This window comes from Sciurus vulgaris, assembly GCF_902686455.1.
Source record: "Sciurus vulgaris genome assembly, chromosome: 3".
NCBI lineage: Eukaryota > Metazoa > Chordata > Mammalia > Rodentia > Sciuridae > Sciurus > Sciurus vulgaris.
The window spans coordinates 173,929,328-173,944,779 of record NC_136463.1 but is presented as its reverse complement, the minus strand read 5'-3'; the positions used below and the strand labels follow the sequence as shown (position 1 = coordinate 173,944,779).

At 45.6% G+C, this 15,452-nt stretch overlaps 3 protein-coding genes across 4 annotated transcripts in view; 1 reads left to right on the top strand and 2 right to left on the bottom strand.

The window, feature by feature from the left end:
- LOC306658319 (phenylalanine--tRNA ligase beta subunit) overlaps positions 1-1,301 on the top strand; it is a 64,711-nt gene extending 63,410 nt beyond the window's left edge. For both annotated transcript variants that reach the window (XM_079135137.1, XM_079135138.1), the window contains one exon: positions 980-1,301. In XM_079135137.1, the coding sequence (XP_078991263.1) occupies positions 980-1,131 (152 nt within the window). In that variant the 3' untranslated portion in view covers positions 1,132-1,301. The remainder of the gene's footprint in view (positions 1-979) is intronic.
- Positions 1,302-11,051: 9,750 nt separating this feature from the next.
- SGPP2 (sphingosine-1-phosphate phosphatase 2) overlaps positions 11,052-15,452 on the bottom strand; it is a 108,221-nt gene continuing 103,820 nt past the window's right edge. The window contains 1 exon segment of the mRNA XM_079135142.1: positions 11,052-12,191. Coding sequence (XP_078991268.1) covers positions 11,640-12,191 — 552 coding nt within the window. The 3' untranslated portion in view covers positions 11,052-11,639.
- On the bottom strand, positions 12,200-13,629 carry LOC306658328 (small nuclear ribonucleoprotein G-like). The gene has a single exon (XM_079135149.1). The coding sequence runs from the start codon at positions 13,620-13,622 to the stop codon at positions 13,434-13,436; it is 189 nt and encodes a 62-aa protein (XP_078991275.1). The 5' UTR covers positions 13,623-13,629; the 3' UTR covers positions 12,200-13,433.

Here is a 15,452-nt window from a genome sequence, read left to right as displayed (position 1 = left end):
TAAATAATGCACTCACCCTGAGTGGCAGCCTGGAGGCTTGTGGCCCAGCCCTCCTGGGTATTTATAGCTCATGCCAGTAAACATTGGTTGGATCAGTCGGAGCTGTGGGCCTGATCCCTTTTCAAGTGGGTGTCGAGAGAAATGAGTCAGCATTATTATAAACTTCAGTACAGTCCAGGGCAGAATGCTCTCCTGTGGCGCTGTAACTTAGTGACTCGCGAATGGGCCTATGTATTTGGTTGTTTTTAGCCAGTTAAGTCTTGAGAACCATTGCTGGTTGGCGAGCTGTGTCCGTGCATTGGCTCCCAGGTGAAGAGAGAACTTTCTGCCAGGCTTAACGTAAAGCAGGGATCCGCTCGGACTTGTTCGGGTCTGGTCTTTGCTGTGGTTTTTGCAGAAGATGCTCCTGAACTGCTTCCGAAGCTCTTTTTAGACAGGAAGTGGGTAGCCTGTAATTAGCCAGCGGGCTTGTAGGCCGTGAGGACCCTGCAGCTTGGCCTTCTCCATGTAATCAGGTAGAAGGGAGTGATGTCGTGAGGAGCGAAGGAACGGCTGTGGACTCTGTCAGCGAAGACCAGCTGGAAACCTGTGCGCAGCGCGTTCCTCCCGGGCAGCATGCTTTGCATTTCCTCTTTTCCCCTAGTCCTTTGTAGCAGGAGTCCCAGGTGTGAGCACAGGTACCTTAAGGCTCTCCTGACCTTGCGGCAGCCTCCTTTATTTCACACTTCCTGCTCGGACCCCTGAGGTTGCATACAGGGCCCTTATTTTCCTATTTGTCCCTGACTTTTCCTTGCAGGAGTCCTTGATGGGATAGCAAACGCTTCTTGTTAACACTGGAAAGTGTGAGAAGGGACTGTTTTCTTAGCCCGTGGTTTAAAGAACAGTTATTTTTAAAGTAGACCTGTGGTCTCTAGTGTTAAACGTCTGTTGACATTTTGCCAGAAGAAACATTGATTTTTCTCTCACTCTCTCTTTTCAGGCCCTGCTTTCTTCCCCGGGCGATGCGCTGAGATCTTTGCTAGGGGTCAGAGTGTTGGGAAGCTTGGAGTCCTTCATCCTGAAGTTATCACCAGATTTGAGCTGACCATGCCCTGCTCCTCCCTGGAAATCAATATTGAGCCTTTTTTGTGAAGATGGGTCTCTGTTGTGCCGTTCTGTCCCCGAGTGTCCCTTTCTCCTCCTCTGGCGTCCTCTCCTCCTCCACAGGGAACATCCATTTGTGCTTTAATGTTTAATAAAGTAAAAAGCACCACCTGGCCCCCTGGTGGCTGCATTGGGCCAGCGAGCGTGGTGGGAACGTGTCTGTGTGCCTGCTGCTTTGCTGGAGCGCCAGGGCAGCGCCCCAGGGTGCAGGGTCTGTCTGGAAGCATGACTGCTACTCAGCAGGCTTCTCCATGTCACTCGTGGCTCCTGCACAACAGGATCCCACACTAATTGCACAAGTGTGAGAGAAGAAGTGTTTCGGCTTTTATTTTCTTTGGTGGGCATGTGTTTGCCATTGGCAACAACAAACTAACAATATTTTTAGAAAACTTCTAAGATTCAATTATGGTCAAGCAATTATCACTTCTGAAGTCTTTTTAAAGTGAAAGGAAAACCTGAAACAAATATTTAAAACACATGAGGACGTGAAGGTATTTTTCTGCTCTCTAATGTGCGATGATCTGCTCTGGTAGAAGAGCTAAAATGGGCAAGTGTTGATCCCAGTACAATGTGAACATTAGGAAACAATGAAAAACTAATTTTTGCATTAAGCCGTATGTTACTATAATAAGTCAGTTATCAAATTATGGTTTGAAATACTTAATTGAGCTACTAGTTTCTGCTTATTTTATAGAGAAGTATGATTGCTGTCCTCTGAAGCTGAACTTCTGCCAGTTCTCTTTGTCTTACATCTTACTTTCCTGCTTTGATCTGAAGCCATCTCAAGAACTAAGTGCTAACTCTTGAAAACTGAATCTGGATCTAATGTTTGGGAGAATTTCTCAGTTACTGTTAAGATGATAGGAAACAAGACAGGAGCTGGGCGTAGCTCCGTGGCAGTGTTCGACTAGCACGTGTGAGGCCCTGGGTTCGATCCCTAGCACTGCAGGGGGAAAAAAAGAAAAAGAAAAAAAGAAACATGAGGATAAAATGTTAAAGTCTGGGGACCAGTAAAAATAACTAAAAAGATAGTGGAACAGGAATTATGTTTCTGCAGCTTTTGCTCAGCCTACTAAGAAAAAACCTCACCGTATTACAGCCTTAACCAGGCAGCATTGTCTAACATGGTAAATGTTTTGCACACAAGACTTCTATCTTTTGCACACAAGACCTCTACCTTAACCTTTCCAATTATGTTATGAGCAGATTTTTTTTTTTTTTTTTTCATTGTGGGGGTATGGGGGATTGAACTCAGGGGCACTTGACCGCTGAGCCATGTTCCCAGCCCTGTTTTGTATTTTATTTAGAGAGAGGGTCTCACTGAGTTGCTCAGACCCTTGCCAAGTTGCTGAGGCTGGCTTTGAACTCATGATCCTCCTGCCTCAGCCTCATGAACCACTGGGATTACGGGCATGTGCCACTGTGCCCGGCCAGTTGTGAACAGATCTTTACAAATGTAAAGATTGTAAAAATGAAGTGAGATACAAGTCAGAGCTTGTATCCAGTATACATAAAGAATCTTTACAACTTAACTATAAGACAAACGATCCTGTTTTCAAAAAAATGAATAAAATAATTGAAAAAACATTTCCTAAAAGATTTATCAATGACCAATAAGCACATAAAAAGACACACAACATCATTAATCATTAGAGAAAAATGCAAATTAAAACCACATTGATAAAATACTGCATACCCATTAAAATGTCTAGATTTTAAAAGACTGATCAGATGTTGGTGAGCCAAGTGAAACTCATTCACTGCTGTGAGAAGGTAAATTGATAGAACCATTTTAGAAAATATTTTGGCAGTTTCTTAAAACATGAAACACCCATCACCTAACCATTACTCCTAGGTTTACCTGTAAGTCTATCCATTCAAAACTTTTTGTGCAGATGTTCAGTGTTACAGTAGCTACATGTAGCATGTCCATTTTATGGAGTGCTTCAGCAATACAAGGGAACTACTGGTACTCAACACAAACGAGCCTCAGATCATTATGTTAAGTGGAAGAAGCCAGACTCAGAAGACATAATTCCATTTATATGAAATTCTAGAAAAGCCAACTAGTTGGTGGGATCTCGGAATGGAATTGACTGCAGAGAGTTAGGAGGAAACTTAGGGTGATGGAGATTCTGTGTCTTTAAGAGGAAGTAGCTGAGATGTAGGTCATGCCTCGCTAAAGCTGAGAGGAATTGTAAGGAAAGAATGGAAGGAAACAGTGTTCCCTACACAACACCGGCTGGTAAACGCCACGCACAGGGCAAAACAGCGTGCAGTTTAGAGCTGGCTTTTCTGCTCAAGATGACTTACTGGACTGCAGCTACTATGGAGGTGTTCTCCCTTTGTTTCAAGTTCACGGTGGTTAAAAGAGTGGATTGTGGATCTCATGAAGGGTGTGATTCAAGTAGGTGGAGCCATTTGTTCTATTACCAGCCAGCCACCCGGATATTTTTTTAAATGGCCAGAAATTACTTGTAATGAAAATTACAACATGAAAGGGGAAAGATCAATTCCATGCATCATCTATGTTTCTGCCCTCTGAAGCAGAAAGGTGAGAAGATAACCCCAACTGGCCACATTAGAAGAGGCAAACCTATCTTATGCGTGGAGGCTCTATAGCCAGGTCATCTTGAACTTGTCCTGGGAAAGTGAATTGGAGCCAGGGCAGGCTGCCAGAGCCTTTATTGGAGGAGACACACCTTAGTAAAAACCTGGAATTATAAGGGAAATTAAATATAATTGATTTTTGTTCTAGCTTACAGATAACTTCACTTCTGTGGCCTGACATTCCTGCATTGCTCTTCTGTTGATAGTCTTCCCACATCTGATCTGGTTTCACATATGTGTATAAGTATACGTTGAAATTCTCTAGGATGGAAACAGTTGAGTCTTGGAGAGATTAATGACTTCCTCAAAGGGCAAACAGCAATAGATGTGATCAAGACACCTAATAACTTGGAGTCCATAACTCACTCTGGTTTGAATCATTTACCTCTTTGTCAACATATTGAGACCTAACAAGTTTCTTTTAAATATAAAGTGTTAAGACTGCTACTTTAAAACATTGTATGATTGGGCACGGTGGCACATGCCTGTAATCCCAGAGGTTTGGGAACCTGAGGCAGGAGGATCACAAGTTAAAGACTAGCCTCAGCAACTTAGTGAGACCCTGTCTCAAAATTAAAAAAAGGGCTGAGAATGTGGCTCAGCAGTTAAGCACCCCAGGTTCAATCCCTAGTACCGAAAGAAAGAAAAAAAGTACAAAGGAAGTCCTTCCCAAACTAACCTACACTTTTCCCCCAGCTCCCTAAATCAACTTCAAGTTAACAATTCTGGGCCCGCTGTTTCTGCCATCTTCCGGCGTTTGAACAGTCAGCCACACAAACGCTGACGTTCTTGTGGGTCATGCTCTACTTACTGGTTTGCCACAAGTTCTATTGTGTCTCATGTTTCATTTAAAATGGCCCATTTTTTCAGGTTACCCATTCTTTCAGTTGATGCCATATTCTCTTGTATGGATGTTCACAAATTTGTTCAGCTATTCTCCGTTGGTCATTTGGTTATCTCCAGCCCTTTGCATTTACAAACAGTGTCCCAATGAACTCAAAGAGCACTGGCTTAGGGCCCAAGAAAAACCAGTCCTTACGGACTCAACTGTATAAACATTCACATTTGGTATGTGATAGACATGATTAGAGATGTGTGGGGTTAATTAGGGATTTCTTAGATGTGACTATTACACTTAAGCAACATAATATTCCCTCAGCTTACATTCCTAGATGGAAGTGTTGCCAGGTCAAGGGACGCATTTTGAATTTAAAACACATTGGATGACTATTTTTACATTTTAAACAGGAGGAGCCTAAGTAGAAACCAGCCACACTGCTGTTGCTGCTCTCAGCGACTTGAGGCTCATTGGATTAGTAAGGAAAAACTATTCAAAATCTTGCTTCTTAATCTTGGCCTCTTCTGTGCTTGGTGTTTTGTATGAACATCAATAACAACACTTGGCCTTTGGCTTGGGCTTTTCTCTCCATTTTACCCAAACGCCGGGGGATGGTCTTAATAAAAGATGCCCTCTAACAGCTGAAGCATTTGACTCCATCCGCTGTCTCCCAAGTTGTGGTTTACTTAACGCTTGGGACCTTAGTGTGTATTGTAATGGACTGAACGTGGCTCCCCAAGGTCCGTACGTTGAAGCACTAGCCCCACAACGTGAGGGCATTTAGAGATGAGGATTTCGAAGATACCGAGGGCCAGATGAGGTCATGAGGGAGATCTTGTGATGAGATTAGTGTCCTTGAAAATGACACTGGAGAGCCGGCTGTCCCTTGTCTCTCTGAACACAGAATGCTCCCATAGCGCCCAGTGAGATGGCGGCCATTCCTCGTGGCCTAGGAATGAAGTCCACCTTGCTGGCATCTTGATGAACGTCTGGACTTCAGGAAGATCGGTTTCTGTTGTGGAAGCCACCTAGCCCAGGTATTTTGTTATGGCAGCCTGAGCAAAGACACCTTGAATGTTATGTTTAGAAAAAGTAGAGACTGGCGTGTGTAGTGACACTGGGGGCAGCAGTGCACTCTGGGACAGCCTGTGAGCAGCTCCCTGACGCCCTCCACCAGAGTCACTGTGGGGAACATGACCTCTTTGGACAAAAGTAGGGGACTCAAATGACCTTGCTTGCCAAGAAGGGCAAAGCCGACGCAAAGCAGTCTTAGTCTCCATGGTAGTCTGCTTTGGTTCGCTAGCGGACAGAAAGGACACCCAAGCATTGTGGCCTGACTGTGGGTTGAATGAATTCTCCAGCAAAGGGTTTCATGGAATTATGTTTGGCCAAAAGCCCTGAGTGTTGAATGCAGTGTAAGAACATGTTCAATCGCTGAGCACAGTGGTGCATGCCTGTAATCCCAGGGATTTGGGAGGCTGAGGCAGAAGAATCTCAAATTCAAGCCAGCCTCAACCACTTAGTGAGACCCTGTTTCAAAATAAAAAATAAAAAAGTCTGGGGATGTGGCTCAGTGGTTAAGCGTCCCTGCTTTCAATTCCAAGTATCAAAAAAAAAAAAAAAAAGTTGAGGACCACACTCGAGTTTCCCCATCTCCTTCATAAAGCCTGGCCTCCATCGTTGGCTGGGGAAGCCGGGAACATGGCATGATTCTGCATTAGCAAACGTTTGAAACAGCCCACCAATGTTCAACCGCAGTGGGGTAGGAGCGCTTGGAGTGAGTGCCAAGTCAATCAGGCCATTAAGACCGAACATGAAGATGTGGGGAAAAGGTGCTTTTTAGATAGCAAATTTTCTACTTTCCACAAGCCTCAACTTTCTGTAGTGAGGAACAAAAATATTCCTGTCCCTAAAATAAGCACCTCCTAAGGGCAGACAGGAAACCTCTGTTGGAAACAAGCCTGGGAAAACATCCTCACTTGGTGCTGGGCAGATAGGGCTTCAGACCCCAGCCAGAGGTGGGCGGGGCTGATGAGATCTCCTGGCGTGGGTCTGGGGCAGAACATGGAAACAAGGAGCACTTGGTGTGGCTTTGAGGCCGGTGGAGCAGGAGGAGCAGGCGGAGAGGGGCCCCATCCACAGGCCGTGCCGTAGGAAGATGTGTTAGCTGAGGTGACATGGAGAGCACTGGGCGCAGCTGTCGCACAGAGGGCCTGGCTGGGTTTGAACTGGGCATACAGAATCCCTTTTGATCTGCAAGACACTTTGACATCGTTTTTATCAGTCCTTAGGTAAGATGTCTACCGTGCCTGCGTTTGGTGTTCTCTGTGCCTCATGTGTCCCGCTCATAGCACCCCACTCGGCTCCCACGCGACTGAGGGATGCTGCCGCCTGGAAGCTCAGGAGACCTCAGTCCTCTGGCTCCGCACACAGGTGGATGAAATGACCCGGGCAACTCAGGCATTAAGGCAGCACTCGGTGCCACCTTGCTCTCTCCTCGAGGACCTCAGGCCAGTGCTGTAAAGAGGTATTGACATTCTTTGAACACCTGCATCAGGAAGACCCTGACTTGTGCAGCAACCATGGGGACCCTGATGTCACAGCGAGAGAGAAGGCAAGGCCAGCAGATGTGTCGCGGGTGTGCATTAAAGCTGCGTTCCTGCCGGAACCCCTGGCTTTTCTCGTTTGTTTTCGCATGCCGTATAGACAGGCGTGAAAAAGGAAGAAGGATTTTTGGCTTCACATAGCTCCCTGGTCTCATGTGGCTACGGTTTTAAGAATTTAACGTTCTGTTCATGGCCCACAGTCAACTCATTCCTAAGATGCATCTGTAAATAGTCAAGTCTGTCCTACAGGTGTGCCCCACTTTAAGAAAACAACGGAGACATGGTGCACCCAGAGTAATTTATTAAAGCCGTATGTTTATAGAAACGAAGTGTCGCCATATGAGTTTAAGCAGCAAAGCCTTCAGTGCACTTGAAGTTTGAAAAACACAAGCAGCTCTGAGGAAAACATCTATTGTGTAAAACAAGGCGAGTGAAGGCCACTCTCACTTGGTTCTGCCTCTTGCTGGAGAACCAGGGCTTCACTCCTAATCAGGAGAGGGGCAGGGGGCACCGAGTTCCCCGAAAGGCAGGATCAGGGCAAAATGTTCCGCAGGTTAACGTTTCACAGAACTAGATCAGGGAGCTGGGCAAAGACAAGATTGAGGAACACAGTGGGCACGAAGGACACAGAGTGAGTCCTCAGACGCTGGTCATCTTCACCCAGGGCTCGCTGGGAACAGGCTGTGAATGATTCAAGACACAGAAGGGGAAGCCGTCTGTGAAGTCGCCTCTGGACCTCACCTGGTTCTCAACACAGTGTCCACGCAGGTTTGCTCTGGTTTTTCCTGTAAGCACTAGAGGTGTCTGGGGAAGCGCCTCTGGCCAGAGCTGATCCCATGTGTTCTTTAAGCCTGGCTCATGCATTATTACTTCTACAGAGTCCTCTTGAGTGCTCGAGCTGCGGTCCTCGACCTGGAATCAACCTCCCCCGCCCCGCCCGCGTCTCATGATGCAGGCATCTGAACACTTCGGACCTTGGATTGTCGTTCTCCGAGCCTGTGTTGTCTCTCCGTAGGAGAACTCCACAGAACAAGCGTTTCCCATTCCCCTGGTGTCTGGCACATTAGACAACAAACACATCCTGCTCACAGTAGAGTCCTAGGCTGTTCTTGCAAAGATGAGTGTCAACTTCTCATCCCATGTCCGATAGCAAACCGGGGTGCTTGGAGGCAGGGCACATCACTGCAGTGGTCCATTTGGCTTAGCAGGTGGTGCACTCACCTACGAAAGCCTTCCAGTTGCCTTGCCAGCAGCAGCTATAAAGTACCTTCCAACCCAGAGTGAAATTCATCTCCATGTACATTTCAAGGAGTTAGAGGTGGGGACTTACACATGCCAGTGTGATATTTCCTGTTATCACCCATGGCCACTATGGGGCTTACAGGTATTTGCATGTGGTTGAATTTTTTATAACAACAGAATTATGCAACTTGCCACTTATTTTTGTCTCCATTTTCCAACTCAGTGAACTCAGAAAAAAGATTCAGGTTAAGGAGGAAAGAAATCCAAAACAACAGAACATTGGCTTTTGAGGCATTTAATAAGAAGTCATAATCAAACAAAAATGATTTATTTTTAAAAGAATAAATTTACATACGGTACATAAGCAAGACAGCTGAAGGCTTCCAAAATAGAATCCTGGAACACATGGCCCTGAAACACCACATGCTTTGATTACACTTGGGAAGCATGAGTTGTCTATTTAGGCAAGAAAATCCCATATTTCAGTGAACACTTGGGCATGTGGTGGAGCAGTTTCATCCTCTGCCATTTAAGGGGTCTAGTCCAGGGGTCTCTTCTTTGTCTTTCCCCCCTGTGTATTGTTGGGATGCAGGTTTGAGCAAAACTGTCATGAAACAATAGCTACTCAGAATGAAGGTTAAAGATGAACTCCGTCGGCCACAGTGGCCGTGAGTTGGGGTCAGGATGGGGACATTAGGAAAGGGTGTCTCATCCTGCCTGAAGGAGCCAATAGCTCTGGGGAATTGGTGTCAAGGTTGGCTCAGCCACTAGTCCTAGGCTTACAATGGACACGTGGTAAACTTGACTTAAATTCTTAATCTCTAAGATTCCAGATTAAGAGAGGGGCTTTGAACCAAGACGAAAGCCAAACAGCAGGGGGCAGTCTTTCCCCAGAGAGAAAGTCCAGACATCTTGAAGGCGGGTGGGGGTGGGGGTGGCAACTCTTTGAAGGAGAATACTTGGTGTGTGTTGGGAGGGGCGGTGGTGGTGTAAATAGCATGGAGTGCTGTATGAGAGATGCGTGCAAGGTAGTGTTTGAATCAAGAAATGACATCGTTTTAATTTTCTGCCTAGTTCTAGGCCACGGACCAGAAGTGCCCCAAAACTATGCTTGGCCTCACCAATATACACTTATTCTCCAGTGGCCATTATCAGATATTTTAAAAAGTGACCAAGCATGAAATTCTTCTTTAATGTTCCGTGGCTGATACATTCATCCTCAACCCAAAGTATGTAAATGTAGCTTTAAATACATCCATATAGTTGCTTGACCTTCCTATTGTTGGGACTTACAAGGGAGAGCTGGAAAAAAGTTTTATATATGAGTTTTCACACCTACTCCTTTGATACTGGTCACAGCCTCTCTTTTCCAAAATTACAAGTGGGCAAAGCTGATCCTTATGTCACCTGACTTCAGACTAACTAAAATAATTTTGTGTAAGTAATACTCAGTCTTGCAAACTCTGTTTCAGCATTTGGGGGGACAGAAGTATGGGAAAGTGCTTCATCAAACCAACAGCCACTGCACTGAAGAGCAGCCCTAGGCAGGAGCACCTGCAAGTAGCCTCCCCCGCCCCCTGTCATGTGCTACCAAATCAGTCAATTGGTAGATCCTTTTGATCCCTGCCTTCTAACCATAATAAGTGTGAAAAGAATTTTCAGTAAAAAATGGGATGTTTTGCATTAAAATTATTCTTGAGAAATTGGAACATTAAGTCAATTACCAAAGATCATCCCAACATTAAGGCCATGGAACATATCTGAAATCAGGAGGAATGTGGGTTTTGATTTTAACACAAGATATGGAGGTCTGAGCCTCTGCAACTTCTAAGGGAGATAATTTTTTCCCCAAAATGCGTACATGGTAATGATATCTTAGGAGCATAAAACATTGGCTTCCGTGGTTTAGGCACTAGTCCTCAAAAGATAGTTTTTTAACTACAGATTTATACTAACATTCGAGAAAGTCGATACCTAGTCCATATTCTTAAGAACTGAAGAGGGAACTCTGGTGTTTGCATAGTGATCGTCTTCCTGAGGCTAAGCGGGGCTCACCCTAGGTTTAATGGATGTTATATTTGGTTTGCTCATTTTGTGAAGAGAAGCTGAAGTTGTTCTTGCCTTTAATGACCTTAAAATTGCCAAGAGTTAAGAAGTAGGAAGATGGAGAGATTCTCTCAGTGAATGAGAAAATAGAATCACAGAAAGTGAGAAATGGCGGGGAAATGTCAGTAGGCCTTGTCACCACCAGGCAATGTCAGGGAAACCTGTCCTCAGGGTCGGGCCCCAAAAGGGTTAAGTTGATCCATTCTTGTGTTGATCCACTTTCATAGGTGATGCCAGTGACTTCCGAGTTTATATGAAAGCCCAGACTGCTGGTGACATCAAAGACGGAGGCAGGAGAGAACAGGAGCCTCAGCATGTCCCAGTCCTGTCAACAGGTGATGAGGTGGCAACAGCTAGTCATTCTGTGGGTCAGAAGAGTGTAGTACTGGAAGCTGGGATCCTGCAAAATATAGGATCAAGAAGAGCAGATCCCCATTTCCACATGAGCCTGGAGGAGACTAGGGCTCGTGAGGAAAACAGTCTCTTCCCGTGGGCTCAGAGCTCTTACCGTGGCCTCATAGCTCTGCCCGCACCTTTAATCTCCTCCCAGGAGGCTTTACTCCCGTCCGTGGCCTTCCTACCTTGCAGGCATAATCTCACTGGATCATAACACAAGGAAGTTGCCTTGTCCGAGGAACGTAGTTGTGCATGGCGCCCTCCTTTCCCTAAGATCAAAGCTCCAAGTTTGGAACTGAGACTCAGCGCTGGGCAAGGTCAGAGCCGTAAAGAAATGTTCTACCTCCACATCCCCCAACTCCATTGGCTCTCCAGAGCCTACTGGGACTTGCATTCATTCCTCAGCCAGGCCACAACTCCTGCCTGCCCAGGACCAGGTCCAAAGTCCATGTAACAGAAAGGGGTGAGATATTCTTGAAGAATTCAGTATGGTTTTCAGCTTGGTTCAGCTGTAGCACAATCCTTAGAGCCTAACAGGAGCATTGGTTCCACGGCGGCAGCATCTATCTGATATCAGCAACACAGATGTGTGACTTAAGTTGTATTAAAGAAAAAGAAGTTGTCAAGATTGCCCATCCAACAGCTTTTCCATGTCTTGGCTGTCATGTCCAGTGGGTGAGTTTTCAACTATTTGAGGCTCAGAGCAATCCCAAAAACCTGTGCAGCATTGGCACAAAGGTTGTGGCACAGATGCCAACAGACGTGTAGGTGACAAACTTGTAAGGCACTTCGATCTCCAGTCTCCGTCTGGCCTCCTTGTTCCTGGTGACCACCTTGAACCATGAGTATAATACTTGCAGGGAGAGATTTTGTACAAGTTGACGAACCAAGAGGATCAACACAATTCCCACAATAAATTTGGTCAGACCCAAAACTAACATGTCAGTGGTGAGCGGTGGAATGTTCTGGATCACAGGGAGTGATTCCGCCGGCTTGGACACCAGCTGGAAGAAATGATTGATCCAGAAGCCGATGGCCACTCCGGCCCCCGCAGCCAGGATGGTGGTGGTGTCCGCCCGGGTCGGGCTGTAGTAATCAGACACGGGGTAATTGTAGCACAAGAAGAAGGGCACGACAATGACGCACACAGGGAAGAGGGGGCTGGCCGAGTCCAGGCAGTCGATGAGGGTCCAGGCAGGGTAGGTGAGGACGACGAGGAGCGCGGTGATCAGCACGCCACCCAGCACGTCCTGTGAGGAGAGAGAACAGCGGGCGCCAGTGAGTGCTTCCGCGGGTACAGCTCTGATTTTGAGTCAGAGATGATTGATCTGATATTGCAAAGACGGTTTCTGCATTGTTATATTTCCCAGTACACGCTCAAAGACAGCGTGAAGTTGTAAAAACTGGAAATGAGAATCGGAAGAAGTGCACATAACAACCATGCTATTCATGGTCCATATTTTCTTCCAGTTCTTCTGGATTTTAGGATAAATTTTGTAGTTCTTACTGAATGCCTATAATCTCATTGTTCTTTTGGTCTTGTTTATTCAGCCAATCTTATAAGTAATGTAATACTTATATCACAAATATTGTCATAGACTTCAAGGGGCAGGTGGTTGGGGGCTAGCTGGAGGGGGCCACACTGCCAGCAAGCCCAGCACTGCATCTTCAAGTGTGTGTAGCAGGCAGGGGTGATGTGTAACATGTGTGGGTGGTTTGAGAAGACACTTTGGATGTGGTGGTGCCCACTCTCACCTTGCTGGACTTGGACCATCACTCTGTCTTCAGAGACAGGTTTCAAATAGCATGGGTACAATTTCATTGAGCAGATTTCCATGCTGTCATCAACCCTATTCTTTAGAACATTTTAGAGTGTGGTTTTCCTTCTCTGCTTTCCTCCTCCTTTCCTCCCCCCATTGAAATATCACGAACTCCTTGATGTCACACATTTTCTTCCTCCTTTCATTTTCTCATTGCCAAGTTTATTAGAAGTCAAAGTCTTCATGCAATTAATAGACTAACAGCAGTTAAGTCAGAGAACTAACAGCTTGCTATGGTTTTGTCACAATGTTTCATGTGGATTATTTTAGAAGTTTACAACTGAAACATTTAAAACATGTTTCCTAACACACCGGAAAATCTGGAAAACACCAAAAAGCAGTACATGTCCATCGTAGAAAATCTGGAAATCTTGGAAAAGCATAAGAAAAATAGATCCATGGTTTTGCCACTGAAATTAAGCACCGTCTATACTTTGGCTTGTTTCCTTCAACTTTTCTTCTTAGATATAGATTAGATGGATAGACATAGATATATTCATATTAGAATTCTAAGGCTTGTTTTTTTTCTTTTTTTTCTTTTTTTACTATTAAAAAGTTTATTCAACAAAAAGTTTAATATGAAAATGTATACGACCTGATTTTTATGCCATAGTTAAACAGGCCCTTTGGAGAGAGGACATGGATTTTCTGCTAAATAACCATTATTTACACTCATTCCAAGGCTTCTAACATGACGGTACAATTTCCCCGTATTACTACCATCCCAATAGTCTTCTGTTGCTCACAAGTTGCCGTCTCCACAGGTTCACCTATCATAAGGTGCATAAAGAGGTCAAATCCCTGCAATACTCCTTGGATGTGTCTGCCACCATTTAATTTCAATGATAACATCTTGCCCATAAGTTTTTTTAGGCTTTGGCTTATGTTGTCTGCTCTGCAGGCTCAGAGATGCTTTGAAATGGCAGGTTTATTTTTTTCTAAAAATTCATTTTTATTTCATTGTGTGTGTGTGTGCGCGCGCGCGTGTGTGTGTGCGCGTGTGTGTGTGCATGTGTTTTATTGGGGACTGAACCCGAGGGGTTACATCCACCACTGAGTTACCTCCTAGTCCTTCTTTATTTTGTATTTTGAGACAAGGTCTTGCTAAGTTGCCCGGGTGGACCTGGAACTTGTCTGCGCCTGCCTCGGCCTCCTGATTTGGATTACAGGTGGGCACCATCCTGCCTGGCTTAGCACTGTTTCTTGCACTTCTGACGGCTGGGAAGCCTGCAATCAAGGTGTTGGTATTTGGTGCCTGGTGAGGACCTGAGAGCAGTGCACTTACGTGGTAGAATGGACAGGAGGATGAAGAAAAGAAGGTGGGCACTGTGTCCTCAACGATAAAGTGCAGGACAGGAAAACAAAGCCTCTCATTATTTATTCACTTTTGCTTATTGCCTATGAAATGCCATCTGATGTGGGTATATGATGGGAGAGGACTGGATCTTAGCAATGATCACTGAGGCTGCAGCGCATTTCACAGATGAGTGAGCAGCCACCCCTTCTTTCAAAGCCACATGTAAGTGCCTACTATATGCCAGACAGGGCACTAGAGAATGCAGTGTGAACTAAGGAAATATAATCCTGGCTCACACAGTTGCAGTCTAGTGCATAGTTATCTAGGAGGACAACCGGACAGCCTATGGAACTTGTTGGTCTCTTGGGAAGGACAGGTGAGTAAGCCTAGGCAGAAACCACTTCATATGGAGTCTACACTGGGTGACAAGATGACTAGATTGTCACTTTTAAAAGACTATTCTGGTTGCAGGGAGGACAGATGGGAAGGCTGCCTCCTCGGAGGGAGTCTTGCGCCTCCTCACATGCCCATGAAGCCCTCGGGCCTTTGCCAGCTCTTCCTGCTGCCATAATCCCTCTCATTTCCCGCCTGACCCTCACCATCTCCAGGGGGTCCCTTCCCACGGCCGTCTCTTACTGTATGCATGTGCGCTGAGGTTGTCCTGATTTTGGAAAAGGCAAAATCTTCCATTTAAGCGTCCTCAGTACCAAAATTAAGTCTAATTCTTTGAACTTCTACACGTTGCTTCCAGTTTCCCAATTGGACATGTGGCTGCTGTCTAAGCATCTAGAATGAGATGACACAGCACTCTCAAAGGCCACCTTCTGCATATTCGTTGGTTGTTTCTTTGGCATTTACTTCTTCCTCCCAACAGCTGTGGATTTCTCTGTTGGAATCCAAGAGGTTCGGGGAATCCATGGAGTGACTGGGGAGGTCAACTGATGCTCCACACCCCCAGCCACAGAAAAGGGCTCAGGGTGGGTGGTCCTGTGACCCCCTCGTCCACCCAGAATGAAGTGTGGGGCGTTCAGTTGGGATTCTGGGACAGTGATATTCTCTCCTCCCCCGAACACTGTGCCCTCTGAATTAATATCCTTTACTTAGATGTTTATATTACACTGTTTATGTTTATGTTATCCTGGCTCTTCTCTGACCTCTGAAGGTCTCCAGGTTGGTTTCCTCCTTTCATCCTCTTTCCACCTCTTAAACCTGGGCACTTCCACAGATTCCATCTTCAGGCCTCATACGTTGCAGGTTGCAGGTCCATGGCTTCGTCTCTTCATTCTTTACCAGTGTGACTCACAAGTCTGTCTTTGGAAGTCTCTAATTCTGGTTCTGCGTTGTTGTTGTTTTTTATTTTTTATTTTTTTAGTACCAGGAATTGAACCCAGAGG